At 53.1% G+C, this 14,552-nt stretch overlaps 1 protein-coding gene across 4 annotated transcripts in view; it reads right to left on the minus strand.

The window, feature by feature from the left end:
* Nucleotides 1–7,846: 7,846 nt before the first annotated feature.
* The window catches only part of TNFRSF1B (TNF receptor superfamily member 1B), a 33,946-nt gene continuing 27,240 nt past the window's right edge, over nucleotides 7,847–14,552 (minus strand). For 2 of the 4 annotated variants that reach the window (XM_047726544.1, XM_047726542.1), the window contains 2 exons: nucleotides 12,368–12,575; nucleotides 7,847–9,778 (listed from right to left, as the gene is read on the minus strand). In XM_047726544.1, coding sequence (XP_047582500.1) covers nucleotides 9,498–9,778; nucleotides 12,368–12,575 — 489 coding nt within the window. In that variant the 3' untranslated portion in view covers nucleotides 7,847–9,497. Of the gene's footprint in view, nucleotides 9,782–12,367; nucleotides 12,576–14,552 lie in introns of all 4 variants that reach the window. The other 2 variants (XM_047726543.1, XM_047726541.1) reach the window with 1 other exon arrangement.

A 14,552-nucleotide genomic window follows, 5' to 3' on the forward strand; every position in this document is an offset into this window, starting at 1 on the left:
CGCATCAGGCTCTCTGCTCCACAGGGAGCCTGCTTCCTCCTCTCTCTGCCTGCCTCTCTGCCTACTTGTGATCTCTGTCTGTCAAATAAATAAATAAAATCCTTAAAAATAAATAAATACATACATACATAAATAAAAATGCAGATGCAAGGACACCACTCATTCAGCTAGTATTACTGAAAGTCTTTGGGCCCTCACTGGTATGTTTACCAGACAGCAATCCTCCTACTAAATATTTACCCAAGGGATGCCTGAGTGGCTCAGTCGGTTAAGGGGCTGTCTTCAGCTCAGGTCATGATCCCAGCATCCTGCGATCGAGTCCCACTTGCTCCGCGGGGAGCCTGCTTCCCCCCCACACCCCTCTCTCTGCCTGCCTCTCTGCCTGCCTGTACTCTCTCTATCTCTCTGACAAATAAATAAATAAAATCTTAAATATTTACCCAAGAGACATGAAATCACAGGTGCATGCAAAGACATTTGGGAATGTGGGGCGCCTGGGTGGCTCAGTGGGTTAAAGCCTCTGCCTTCAGCTCCAGTCATGATCCCAGAGTCCTGGGATTGAGCCCCGCATCGGGCTCTCTGCTTGGCAGGGAGCCTGCTTCCTCCTCTCTCTCTGCCTGACTCTCTGCCTACTTGTGATCTCTATCTGTCAAATAAATACATAAAATCTTAAAAAAAAAAAAAGACATTCAATAATGTTCACAGAGGCTTTATTCATAGCAATCAAAAACTATTTTGACAGTTAGTTAAATAATCAAAATGTCCATCATTAGAATGGATAAAGAGACTGTCATGTACCCATACGATAGAATACTACTGGGGCACCTGGGTGGCTCAGTGGATTGGGCTTCTGCCTTTGGCTCGGGTCATGATCTCAGGGTCCTGGGATCGTGTCCCGCATTGGGCTCTCTGCTCAGCAGGGAGCCTGCTTCCCCCTCTCTCTCTGCCTGCCTCTCTGCCTACTTGTGATCTCTCTGTCAAATAAATAAATAAAATATTTAGAATACTACTCAGCAATAAAAAGGAACAAACTCTTAAAACGGGCACCATCTTGGAGGAACCTCAGAAGTATTAGCTTTGTGTAAAAAGCCAGACTACAAAAGACCACCCACTGCAATGATTCCATTTCTGTGATATTCCAGAAAATTCCAGCCTAGGAGGGCACAAGCAGATCAGTGGTTGCTAGGGACCAGATCCAGAGGAAGGAGACTGCCTAAGGAAGGGCACAAGGGGGATGGACACCTGGATGGCTCAGTGTTAGAGCATGCGACTCTTGATCTCAGGGTTGTGATTTCAAGCCCCATGCTGGGTGTAAAGATTACTTGAGAGGGTGCCTGGGTGGCTCATATGGTTAAGCGTCTGCCTTTGGCTCAGGTCGTGATCCTGGGGTCCCGGGATTGAGCCCTAAATCAGGTTCCTGGCTCAGCGGGGAGTCTGCTTCTTCCTCTCCCTCTCCCTCTCCCTCTGCACATGCTCTCTGTCTTTCTATATCTCTGTGTCTCAAATGAATAAATAAAAAAATTTTTAAGAAAGGATTACTTAAGAAAATATTTTTAAATAAAAAAAGAGGCACAAGGAAACTTTTTGGGGTGATGTCACTTCTACACCTGATTGTTGTGGTGGTCACAAGGCTGTATACAGTTGTCACAATTCATTGAAGTATGCACTTAAAATTGCTAAACTGTGTTTTCCATCCATTATTCCCCAATATAAGTGGCGTTTTAAAAACTCCTTGCCCTCATGGGGTTTACATACCAGCAGGGGAAGAGAGGGTGGCAAAAGGCAAAATGAGTGAACCTGATAGTTATAGGCAACAACGAGGAAAGGAACACTGAGAACAAGGTAGGAAGGAGGAGGGCACCATTTTATTTTATTTTATTTTATTTTATTTATTTTTGGGGGGGGAGGGCACCATTTTAGATCGGTGGCCAGGGGAGGTGTCAATAAGAAAACCCACCCACCCCACCCCACCCCACCCCACCCCACCCTGCATTCTAATTCAGTGAGTCTGCAGCGGGACCCAGTCACCCAGGGGATGCACTTGGAGATGTGGAGCTGCTTCCAAGCCCTTACTGTACAGAACGGAAAACAAAGGGCAAGAAAGGGGAAGGGACTTATTTAAGATAGTGCAGAGAGACCGCACGACAGTCTGGACTCTGCTGCAAGCCCGCAGCCCCCTCCGATACAACCCCCAGCCCTTCCTGCACAGCGCACTGCCTTCAGCCGTCTGTCCTCAACGGTGAGAGCACAAGTTATTCCTGTTATGGGGGACCTAGGTTATGGGTTAAAATGGGTTATGTTGGCCACAGGGAAAGTCTTCTGTTGGTCCCCACCCATGCTGTGACTGCTGAAGCTACAGGCTATAGTACAGACACAGCACAGGTAAAGGGCTGCACGAGATGGGGCAACGCCCCTTAAGGACCACCCATGCGATACTCTTAATGCACATTGGCCCACAAGGGGCAAGTTTTCTGGGACAGGCCAGATTTGAGGGGCCCGCTTGGCACTCCACCCAATAGACCCTTCCTCACCTGACCCAGTGCATATCGGCCTCCAGAATCTTCTAGAACAGAGGACTGGATGCTATAGAAATGTTTCTTTTGGCCCATGCAATGCTTTAAAAGAATTAAAACTACAACATTGAAAAACCTGGAGTTCGGGCGTCTGGGTGGCTCAGTTGGTTGGGAGTCCAACTCTTGATTTTGGCTCAGGTCGTGATCTAGGGGTCGTGGGATCAAGCCCCGCATCGGGCTCTATGTCAGCAGGGAGTCTGCTTGAGATTCTCTCTCTCTCTCTCCCTCATGCTCGTACTCTCTACAAAATAAATAAATAAAATCTTTTAAAGAGCTGGAGATTATACATGAAAATCTGTATTTGGAGCTTTTCTAGAAAAATGGGAAGATTTGGTGATAGCAGAACCCCCATACTTCCTATGCCTACATTCATACATTCATTCACCATTTATTGAGCACGTATTGTGTGCCTGGCACTATTCCATGCACTTGGGGCTCCATCACTGAGCCAAATAGCAACACTGTCTTATGGGAGCTTATGCTCTCACAAAAGGAGCAGAGAATGAGCAAGAAATAGAACAGAGACATAAATTAGACAATACTGGAGCAGAAGATAGGACTCTAAGAGTCTCATAGGTAGGGAGGTAGGGATCTCACGGGTTGGAGGTTGTAATTTTTTTGAGAGAGAGAGAGCACATGAAGAGGTGGGACGAAGGACAGAGGAAGAAATAGAGAATCCTAAGCAGACTCCACGCACAGTGCAGAGCCCAACTTGGGGCTCAGTCTCACGTTTCCAAGATCACGACTTGAGCCGAAATCCAGAGTCAGAAGCTCAACCCACTGAGCCATCCAGGCACCCCCAGGGTTGGGGGGTGGGTTACAATTTTAATTATAAATTGATTTCATCGAATCTTGAAGGCATTTAACTGCCTGATAGAACTACAAGGCAAATCACATCCATAGTTCCAAATGTTCTGGTATCCAGTGAGAGTGAAAAGAAATAGGTAAGGGCGCCTGGGTGGCTCAGTGGGTTAAGCTGCTGCCTTCGGCTCAGGTCATGATCTCAGGGTCCTGGGATCGAGTCCCGCATTGGGCTCTCTGCTCAGCAGGGAGCCTGCTTCCCTCTCTCTCTCTCTCTCTCTCTCTCTCTCTCTGTCTACTTGTGATCTCTCTCTGTCAAATAAATAAATAAATAAATCTTTAAAAAAAAAAGAAAAGAAATAGGTAAAATGAATGTTAATAATTTATTTAGCCAATATCTCCAAAATATTACGTCAATACACAATCAATATAAAAATTACTAATGAGGGGCACCTGGGTGGCTCAGTGGGTTAAAGCCTCTGCCTTCAGCTCAGGTCATGATCCCAGGGTCCTGGGATCAAGCCCCATATCAGGCTCTCTGTTCATTGGGGAGCCTGCTTTCCCCTCTCTCTCTCTGCCTGCTTCTCTGCCTACTTGTGATCTCTGTCTGTCAAATAAATAAATAAAATCTTTTAAAAAATTACTAATGAGATATTCTCTCTGTCTCTCTCTCTATATATATATATGTTTTTTACTAAGTCTTCAAAATTCAGTATTCTGCATTGCGATGTAGTGCACACATCTCAGTTTGGACTAGTACACTCAGATGCTCAACAGCCACACATGCCTAGTGGCTACTGTATTTGCCAGCGCCAGTCCAGAGTCTCTTGTGAAAATGCAGACAGCCCGGGGTGCCTGGTAGCTCAGTGGGTTAGGTATTTGCCTTGGGCTCAGGTCATGATTCTGGGGTCCTGGGATCGAGCCCCACATCGGGCTCCCTGCTCAGAGAGAATCTGCTTCTCCCTCTCCCCCTCCTCCCACTCGTGCTCTCTCCCTTCCTCACTCTCTCAAATGAATAAGATCATGAAAGAAAGAGAGAGAGAGAGAAAAGAAAGAGGAAAAAAAGGAGGGAGGGAGGGAGGGAGAGAGGGAGGATGGAAGGAAAAAATGCAGACAAGCCCTATGGGAAGGACAAAGACAGACCACAGCTCAGGGCCAGCCCCTCATCTTACAGCTGGAAGCTCTGAGCTCCAGGAGGGGACAGCAGCTGCTTTAGGTGCACTCTGCAGCTGCCTGGGGACAGGATCCTGGGACTTCTCACCCTTAGCTTTGCTCCAAGCAGCCTCTCCACTCAATCTCCTGGCTTGCTAGATCTGCCCTGCTTGTCCTCTTTTGACTACAGAGCTCCAGGCTATCCCGGGAGAGAGAAAGTACTTGCCCTTTAAACCCAAGCGTAGTTGATTTTCTTGGGAAATTCTAAAGGACTGGTTATCAAGAGCCTCCCACGACAGGCCAGGCCCTCCTCCAGACTAGACTCTAGATAAATATCAAACCTCCGCCCTGCCCCTAGGTGTCCTCCTCTACAGAGCGGGGATAATGGGTACTTGGCCTATCTCCTAAGGCAATAATGGAGATCAAATAATTGAAGGCTGTCGGGGCGCTGGGGTGACGCGGTCAGTGATAGCATCTGACTCCTGGTTTCGGCCCAGGTCTTGATCTCAGGGTCCTGGGATCGCGCGCTACCTCAGCCTCTGTGCTCAGCGCGGAATCTTCTTGTCCCTCTCTCTGTGTTTCTCCCCCTGCCAAATAAATACATTTCCCAACTCTTAGAGTAGGCAGCTTAAGGAACGTCTCATACTCCCTGGACCCTCCTACACACTGAAGCGTAAAACCCAACATCCTTTCCAGTGGCTTCTGAAGCCGCCCTCAGGACTTCATGTCCTGCCCCACCCCCGAGGCCCAAGGCTGTACCGCCCTGTCTTCACCCAAGGCCTCTGCTCAAACAGCAGCTCCTCCAAGAAGCTTTCATTAACCCACCCAGCAAGTTAAAAGCACCCCAACACCCCCACCCCCGTCCCTGTTGCTTTTTCTTAGCACTGCCCGTCACCTGGCGTGGCCTACATGTGTTTCTTTACACAGTCAGTCCTAGCACGTCAGTTCTGGACAAGGACCTTGGCTGCCCTGAGCTCTCGCATCCCCAGCACCTACCTACACACAAAATAGCAACTACCATTTACTGAGCACGTACTACGTGCCAGGCATAGTTCTGAGTATTTTACAGACAGTAACTCAAGTAATCCCTTACTCTGAGGGAGGTACGATTTTAATCCTAATATTTTAGCAGATAAGGAGGCTGAGGCACAGAGAAGTTAATTAACAACCCCCCAACCCAGATCACACAGGAAGTGGTCACACCTGGGCACACAGGTTTCGGGGGGGACCCCCAAGTCTTGACATCTGTGTTAGTGCGCCAGAGCGCCCCACAGCAATGATGACGGCATGAAGATTACACGGAGAAGAATGACAGTCACCATGAGCCCCGCTCCCCACCCCCCGCACTGGCCCCGCTTCGCCAAACCACTTGTTCCATCATGGTTAACAAAGAAAAAGAGGCAGGAGGGGCTGCATTTGGCCCATTTTACCCCATCAGACAGGTGGCTGCCCTCAGTCGCTCCAAATTTACCCCCTCTGATATTGTGGTTTAATTCTTTTTTTTTTTAAGATTTTTATTTATTTATTTATTCATTTGAAAGACAGAGAGAGCACAAACAGGGGGAGAGGCAGAGGGAGAGGGAGAAGCAGACTCCCCACTGAGCTGGGAGCCCGACACAGGGCTCGATCCCAGGACCCCTGGGCTCACGACGTGAGCTCCAGTATTGAGGAGCCACCCAGGTGCCCTGATCTTGTGATTTACAATAAGAACTACCTATTTGGTCTCCGTCCTCTGTTTCTGGCCCTTAAAACACTTCAAATTTCCTTACTGATCAGAGCAATGGGACCATCTTTTGTTCTAATGTTGGGCCCTGTGTACTCAGTTCGGGAAAGAGCTTAAGTCACAAAGATGAAAGGAGTGTCTTGTTATTCCCGACAAGCCCATTTCAACCACAGCTGAGTAGATGTTACTGGGGTAACTGGAGGAAAGCCTCTGAGCATGGGGTCTGGTTGCCAAGAAAACCAATCATGGGATCAGAAGGAGGGAACCCCTCACCTGCACCTCTGGGCTGGGGAGAAGGGCTGGAGGTTGACTCCATCACCAATGGCCAATGAGTTCATCGACCACGCCCATCTAATGAAGCCTCCATAAAGACCCAAGAGGACAGGGTTCGGCCAGCTTCTGCATTGGTGGCCACGTGAAAAAGCTGGGAGGGTGGCCAATGTAGGGGACTGTGAAAGCTCCAGCCCATTCCCACGGAAACCTTGCCTTATGCATCTCTTCCCGCAGGTCGTTCCTGAGTCTGTGTTACAGGCCTTGTAAGAAACCTGTAATCTAGTGAGTAAACAGGTGTCCGGAGTTCCATAGGCCGCTCTACAGATTAATGGAACCGAAGGAGAGGGCTCGTGGGAACCTCTGGTTTATAGCCGGGGAGCCTGAAGCACAGGTGAGACCACTTGCCCAGGTGACTGGTGTCTGAAGCGGGGGGCAGGCTAGTGGGGCTGAGCCCCTCACCTGCCGGGTCCAGTGCTCCCGCCAGGTAGAGCATCAGAATGGAGTTCGTTTTGGAGGGCGCCTCGCCAGTGTCTGCGGAGAACTGGGGAATTGCCAGGTGGTGTGGAAAACACTCCAGACCCTCTCTGGTTGATGTCCTGTCTGTGTCTGTCTCCTGCCTCAGCCGCTGAGCTGAGTAGTCACAGAACCGTTATGAGTCCCCAAGCCTGAAATACGTACTATGCAGCTCTGTACGGGAGGTCTGCCAGCCCTGCTCTAGCGTACGGGCAGGGGAGAGGGCAGGGCTGTGGGAGGAGAGGTCCAGGAAATCACCAAGAACGAGGAGCGTCGTGCTGAGGGAGTGACCCAGGGGTTGGCTTAGTGAATTCAAGGGCCAGGGTCTCTTCTCTCCCTCCTGGCCTTTACATGAACCCCCTTTGCCTGCAACCTCTCCCCATCCTTCGTTCTGGAAAACTGCTCCTGCCTCAGACAGGTCAAAGGTCACATCCAGAACTATCCCCTGGCTGTGTGGGGGGGGGGGGGGCAGAGGCTCACCCCCTAAGTGAGAAGGGGTGCTGCGTGTGAACAAGGAGATCTGTAGAGACCCCGGCTCACCCCAAGAGCAGTGCCTCACCCCAAGAGCCGATGACACTGAGGGACAGGGCTGATGAGGGCATAGTCAGAGGCCGGCGGTGGGGGATTCCGGTCCCGAGGGAGTGGCCAAGCTCTCAGCAAAGCTCAGCTGTGCTTTGGGGGAGCTTGCGGGGTCCGGGCAAAGCACGGGCCAGTCAGCCCCGTGGCCAGGACTCCATCTCTCCCTACACAAGGGCGGCAGGACCACGGGTGAACCCCAGCTCAGACCCGAAGCCAGAGCCAGGAGCCCATGTGTGAGACAAACAGGAGGTTTATTTAGAAGCGGGAATGCTGTCCAATATATACAGTACAAACTCTGTCTTGGGATCCACACGAGCCTGGGAACTGAGGCCACATCCAGAACGGGCCTCCTTGCAATTCAGAGCTGCCCTGGGACAGAGCAGGGAGGCTGAGGTCATCCCAGGGTGGTCCACCAGGGGGCAGACAAGCTCCATCGCTGCCCGGCGTCCAGCACCGGCGGGGAGCCTGGCCAGTCCGGACTCCCAGGGAATCCTGATTTCAAGGAAGCTTTTACTTTCTCTTCATGGTAAAGGCTGGACTCTCCCACCCTCCAAAAGTTCAGCTGCCAAGTCCAAGTCCAGTGGTCTTCTTCGGCAAGAGATCCAAGTACCTGGGACCCGACTGGCTTCTCCAGGAGTCCCCTGCTCCTTCCAGAATCCGGTGAGGGCCGTACGCCATGCTCCGCGGGACTCTGGGCACGGACTGGGGGGAGCAGACGGACTCTTCAAAGGCGAAGAATCCTTTGACAAAATTACCGATTTCAGCTGCCTCGGGCAGGCCGTTCAACCCAACAACATGGCTACACAGACCAGCCGCGCACGACAGACACACGGACACAAGGCTGGCTCTCAGCACCCCATGTCCACCTGAGATCACGGCAGGCACAATACCCAAGTGGTCCCGTGCTTTCCCTGGGGCCTGGGACTCCAGGAACAGAGAGGGGGGCCGAGGCGAAGAGGAGCCCCTCCTCGGGAGGCAGAGCAAGGCCCATGAGGTAGGAGGAGAGAGACGGCTGTGGGCCTCAGGCATCTCCAGGCTCTGAAATTCCCTGACCGGGGTGTGGCCTCGCACAAACTCAAAGTCTGGCTTTGTCCCTTCCTTGGCTTGTTGGCCTGCATGGCGCTTTTTTTTTTTTAATCGCCCCATGCTGAAGTTGGCAGATTTTCCGCTAGAGGTTTGCCATCTTGCCCGAACTACAGGATTCACATAGGTTGCTTAGCTGGGCTCTCTGGGAGTCTGATTCTCCCACCATTATGCAAGAGGTGAAGCTGGCAGGAATGGATCTGGAGGTGGTACCAGCGAACGTAGGGAGGCGGGGGGACCCCGGTCCCCTGCAGGCGTTGCCACCCCCTCCCTGCACAGGACCATCCGATCGATGACACCCACCCCCGCACCGCCCGGCCCCCGCTGGGACCATCCTTCGGTCTTAGCACTCAAGGCCCAAGCACTGCTCCTTTTCCACGGCCCCTTCTCCAGGGACGACTCACGCAGCATCCCTCCTCCCCAGTAGGCCCCACTGGAAGGCAGGATGCTGGGGCCTCCCAGGGAGCCAGACCTGGGCAGAGCCCAGGGATCAGAAACAAAATAAGGGCTCCAGAAGCCCAACTCGCAGGACCAGCTGGGGGGCAGCTCTCAGAGCGGCAGGGGCTGGCCCCAGGCTGGCCGGCACGTCCGTGTCCAGCGAGCCTTCTGAGAAGGACACACACCGTGACAGGAGCGATTTTCCACAATTCTCCTTCTGCCAGTCGACGAGAGGAATTCTGAGGCTGTGGTGGCTACTAAAGGAATTTGGCCCAGAAAGAGCCAGAGTCCTGCGGGGTGGTAGGCCCAGGAGGACCAGGGAAGAGCCCACCGTGGCTGAGACGTGACTCCCACTAGTCGGGCTAACTGGGCTTCATCCCAGCATCAGGCACGCCAAGGGGCAGTGGCTTGTCCTCTGGGCTCGCCAGCAGAGTCTCTGGGGCCTCCGGCTGGGACTGAAAAGGGCATTCTTCCTTGGAGAAGGGGACCTGCTCATCATCTGGGGAAACGGAGGGGCTGGCGCCCACGTCCCCCTTGGTGTAACTGGCCTGTGAGGCACACTGAGAGGCGTGGTCAGAGCCGCTGCACACATTCACGATGCAGGTGACATTGACCTGGGTCCCGTGGCCACCGGAGGAAGTCTCTGCTGAACAGAAGACGGGGGAGGGGCAGTCAGTAGGGGGTTCCTGGAGTGAAGGAGGTCGGCCCGGCCCGTCTACAGCCCAAGAGACACATTAAGACCAAAGGGTCAAGAAGAGCGCTGAGCCGGGAGCCTAGAGGCCAGGGTTCTAGCCCAGCTCTGCTGTGTAACCTTGGGCAAGTTGCTTAACCTTCACATGTTTGTTTCCTCGTCTGTCAAACAATATCCAGCTCAAGTCAACCCCATAAATAGGAGCCAGTTACATAAAGCCGGTGAAGGTTCTCGGAGCACAAAACACACACCCCGCAAAGAATGGAGAAGTGAGCAGGGACAGGAAGCCAGGCGGAGTTCTCTTCCTGGACCAGCAGGAAGCCTCGGCAGTCCTGGCCGGACCAACCAGGGAAAGGCCAGACTCCTCTGTCAGTGGCCCCTTATCTGCTGGCTGCCAAGTCCACATCAAAGGGTTTAGAAATTGCTCCCTTGGGCGCCTGGGTGGCTCAGTGGGTTAAGCCTCTGCCTTCGGCTCAGGTCATGATCTCAGGGTCCTGGGATCGAGGCCCGCATCGGGCTCTCTGCTCAGCGGGGAGCCTGCTTTCTCCTCTCTCTCTCTATGCCTGCCTCTCTGCATACTTGTGATCTCTCTCTCTGTTTCAAATAAATAAATAAAATCTTAAAAAAAAAAAAAAAAAGAAATTGCTCCCTTATGGGGATGCAACTTTGACCGTGACATTGTCTTTATTCCTAGCAGCTCCCGTTTCGTCCACATAGGGCTGCCTCTGTGATTTCATAGATCTGGGATTCCAGAATGGGGTGGGTGGTGGACTGTCCCCATCACCGAGGCCAGGAGGCCTGGGGCAGGTTCATGTGCACCTTCCTGCCCGGCCCTGTGGGCAACTGTGTTTCGTAACTCGGTGAGGGATGGAATGTTGGATGAGCTGAGGGGCTAAGTAGAAGGGGCTGGATGCATGCTAGCCTCTCTAAGAGGGGGAGCTGCCCTTGCTGTCCTTGCAGGGACGTGCCAAGTACCCAAACACGCAGGGGAGGGCTGTAACTCCGGGGAAGCCTGAAAGCAGGATGGAGTCAGCCAGCTGCTCTGCTCAGAACAGCCGCAAAGAGGCCAAGGGAGGGAGGGCTGAACTCATTGGACCGGAAGGAAATTTCCACCCTGAGCCCCCACGGCACCCAAATGTCACTCAGTCACCGTGGCCTTTGCACATGGTGAATGAGACACTGCAGGGGTGGATGGGCGACCACGAAGGGGGCACAGCCACATGTTCCCACAGGAGAGGGAGGCGCTGGGGTGGGAGGAGAGAGGGGGAGAGCAGAGGTGATACCAGAGAGCAGGGGTGGAGGGTAGAAGAGGTGGACGGCCATGGTCAAGGGTCCATGTGTAGGCCAAGGAGGAAGCCGCAGCAGGATGACCGTGGAGATGCGGCTAGGAAATCAGAGAGATGAATCCCAGAGATGGACAAAAACCAAGAGTTTATATCTGGAGCTCCGTTTGCTCATTCAACGAAGGTTTAGGACCACAGGCTACATCCCTTCCTGGGGGGCTCTCAGGCGGGGCTGGGGCGCCAGCAAGACATCAGAATGACTAGGGCAGGCTACGGCAGGGGACACGGGTGGTGCCCCTCGGTACGGGTGGCAGTGGGTGGGGGCAGTCCTAAAACAGGTGACAGGGAGGGAAGATGGTGCAGCCCTGCCAAGGTGAGGCCATGCTCCTCTCCAGATGAGGAAACTGAGGCTCAGAGGGTTAAGGAGTCTGTCACTGCAAAATATACCCAAAGGAGGCCCAGGCTTTCTTAGGGGAGACCCCGGCAGGGCCTCCCTCCACTGTGGGCACTGAAGCTTCCTGCCCCGGGTGACCCCTGCCACGGACCAGGCCCAGGGCAAAATGCGTTCTTTGTGGCTTCTCCAGAACCCACGAGGTCCCCGCAATCCTGAAGCCCCAGGCCCAAAGGGACTAGACAATGGGCCACAGTGAGTGGAGCCCTGAAGACACCCATTTCTTCATCTAGCTTTGCACCCCAGGGCTCTGGAGCCTGAGTGCCCAGGGGGTCTTCCTGGCTAGCTGTGTGCCCCTGAACAAATGCTTCAACCTCTCTGGGCCTCAATGTCCTCATCTGTAAAACATAATAGGTCTTAATATGATCATATTTAATATTATATAGTAACTTATATAATATACAAGAAACTATATAATATGTAACTATGTGATAATACATGTATAAATATATTTAATTATATATAAATAAATATAAACTTATACATGAATATATAAATATTTATTTATATTTAATTATAAATATTTAAATACATGTTTATTTATATATTATAACATATAGGAAAACTCCCTTTCTAGATATCAGGGACTCGAAGGACAAGCTGGGATTGTGTAGAAGGAAGGGTATTCCTGAGGAAAGAACTCACATTGGCAAAGGTAGGCAAGATTTTCTGGGTTCAGAGAAATGAAAGGGGTCTGTGGTTCCGTGTTGCACCCGAGGTGGGGTAGGGAGACATGGCTGGCAGGTGACAGAGAGCTGGAGGTGGGGGGTGGCAGGGAAGGAAGCCAGATGGGTTCCCGCCTCTCACCTGAGGTCCCGGAGCCGGCCCGGGCCTCCCTGGACCCATTGGCCTTCTCGGCGCCTGGTGCCGGTGGCGGGGTCGGGGCGGGCGTCCCCCTGTCTGCGGTGCTGGCTGAGCTCTCCAGGGAGCTGCTGCTGGAGCTGGGGGCGGTGGTCAGCAGGTGCTGCTGCTCTGCCCCCTGGGCGCCTCGGGCGTTATCAGCGGGCAGGTGAGGCTGGAGGGGCGGGAGCAAGGGAGCGCGGTCAGCCGGCTCCTCTTGCCGTGTCCCTCCCTCTCACCCACCTGCCCCCCCCCCCCCCCCGTGATGTCAGCGTTGCAGTTGATGCCGCGCCCCTGCCCACGCGGGCACGGTCCCCCCACACACGGCGCTTTCAGGACGGTGGGATTCTGCACGGTTTCTGCGATCAGCGCCTGGCTGGCCTACGGGAGCATGAGCCGAGGAGGGTGGGCCCGTGCGGCCCTGTCCACCGAACCGTCCTGGAGGTGGGGCAGGCCTTTCACCCTCGTTTTGCATCAGGGAAACAGAGGCCCGAAGAAGGAGAGTGACTCTCCTAAGGTCACTCCAACGACACAGGGTGACGTGGCCCAGCCTAGCAGCCGAGAGCGCAGACTTGGGACAGACAAGAACACGTGGGTACAAATCATGGCTCCTTCACTTACTTCGCTGTGTGACCTGGACAAGTGCCCTAGCCCTTCTGTGCCTCCTTTCTTTCATATTATCGGGGGAGCATTAAAAACCTACCTCCTAGGGTTGTTGCAAAGAGTAAATGGCTGACTACTTGCCACGTGCTCAGAACCAGGCCTGGTCCACAGTGAAGGCCTGGGCACGGGTTCCCTACATGAGGGCTCGGCACACTTACCACCACGAGCCGAATCTGGATTGCTACTGTTTTTTGTACATACAGGACACAAGCCAAGAAGGCGTCTTATACTTTTTAAATGGTTGGGGAAATGTTTAAATACTATTTTGTGACTTGCAAAATGTTATGACGCGCAAGTGTTAGTGTCCGTACACGGCCCCTTGCACTGGCTGACGTGTGTGGCTTTCCTCCTCTGGCGCCAGGCTTGAGTAGCTACGACAGAGACTGAATGATCCAGAAAGCCTGAAATATTTGCCATCTGGTCCTTCGTGGACAATGTTTGCTGGACCTTGCGTTCGATCAATCAATGTTGTGTAGACAGCCCTTGCTTAAGACCCTCAGCCGTGGGGTGCCGGCCAGCCTTTCCAGATTCCACTCCCCAAGCCTGCCCTGTGACTGCGCCTCCTACCTCTTCCCACAGAAGAACACGAATGACACCAACCATAATAATAAAGTGCTAGCCAATATCTGAGGGCCATCCAGTGCCAAGGGGCTGAAGTCCTTCCAAGACTCTATCTTGAAACTTCCAACTGCAAGTTGGAAGTTCCAAGACTCTATCTTGAAACTTCCAACTCTGCCAGTGTTGGCAGAGGAAGGACCCGAGGTCCAGACAGGTTGAGTTCTTTGTCCAATGTCACACAGTCAAGTCATGGTACAGGTGGGCTAAAACCGTGACCCCCTTCCTGAGTGTCTGGGTTTTCGGCTCTGGAGGCTCAAGACAATGAGGTGCTAGGTTCCAGGGACCCCCGCTGGGAAGCACATCAGAGCCTGTGGCCGGTCCACACCACCTGAACAGGCACACAAGCTCTCCTTGCCTTGGGGTTCTTGCTGATTGCTGGATCCCAGAAAAAAGGGAGACAGAAGGGCCCACATTCTCATTTGCTGACCTTGGTCCCTGGCCTGTGCAGGATGCAAGGGTCCAGTTGGGATGGCAACAAGGCAAATGAAGGGCTGGGGGGATGCGGCCAGGAGGACAGAAGAGGAAGGGGGAGGTGAGGGTCAAGACGGCAAGCCTCTGCTATAGGGATGGGGGTATGTTAGCCCCTGCTCCCCAGGAAAGGCTGTGACCCCTTGGCCTTGCTCCTGCTCCCCGGGCTCCCCAGGGAGCAACAATTTCAAGTGTACTCTGGGCAGCCAACTCACTCTGGCCAACCCTCAGCCCCCAGCCCAGCCTACCAGGGCTACAGCCTCTCCCACAAATGAGCCTGCCCCAGCCCTCAATTCCCTGAGGCCAGCCCACTGTCATCAGACTGAAGGATCTTTTTTATAAGCTGTCCCTTGAGGACACTGAGTCCCAGAGAGGGTGAGTCCCTGGCTCCGTATCACAGGGC

Source organism: Lutra lutra, chromosome 4 (assembly GCF_902655055.1).
Source record: "Lutra lutra chromosome 4, mLutLut1.2, whole genome shotgun sequence".
Lineage (NCBI taxonomy): Eukaryota > Metazoa > Chordata > Mammalia > Carnivora > Mustelidae > Lutra > Lutra lutra.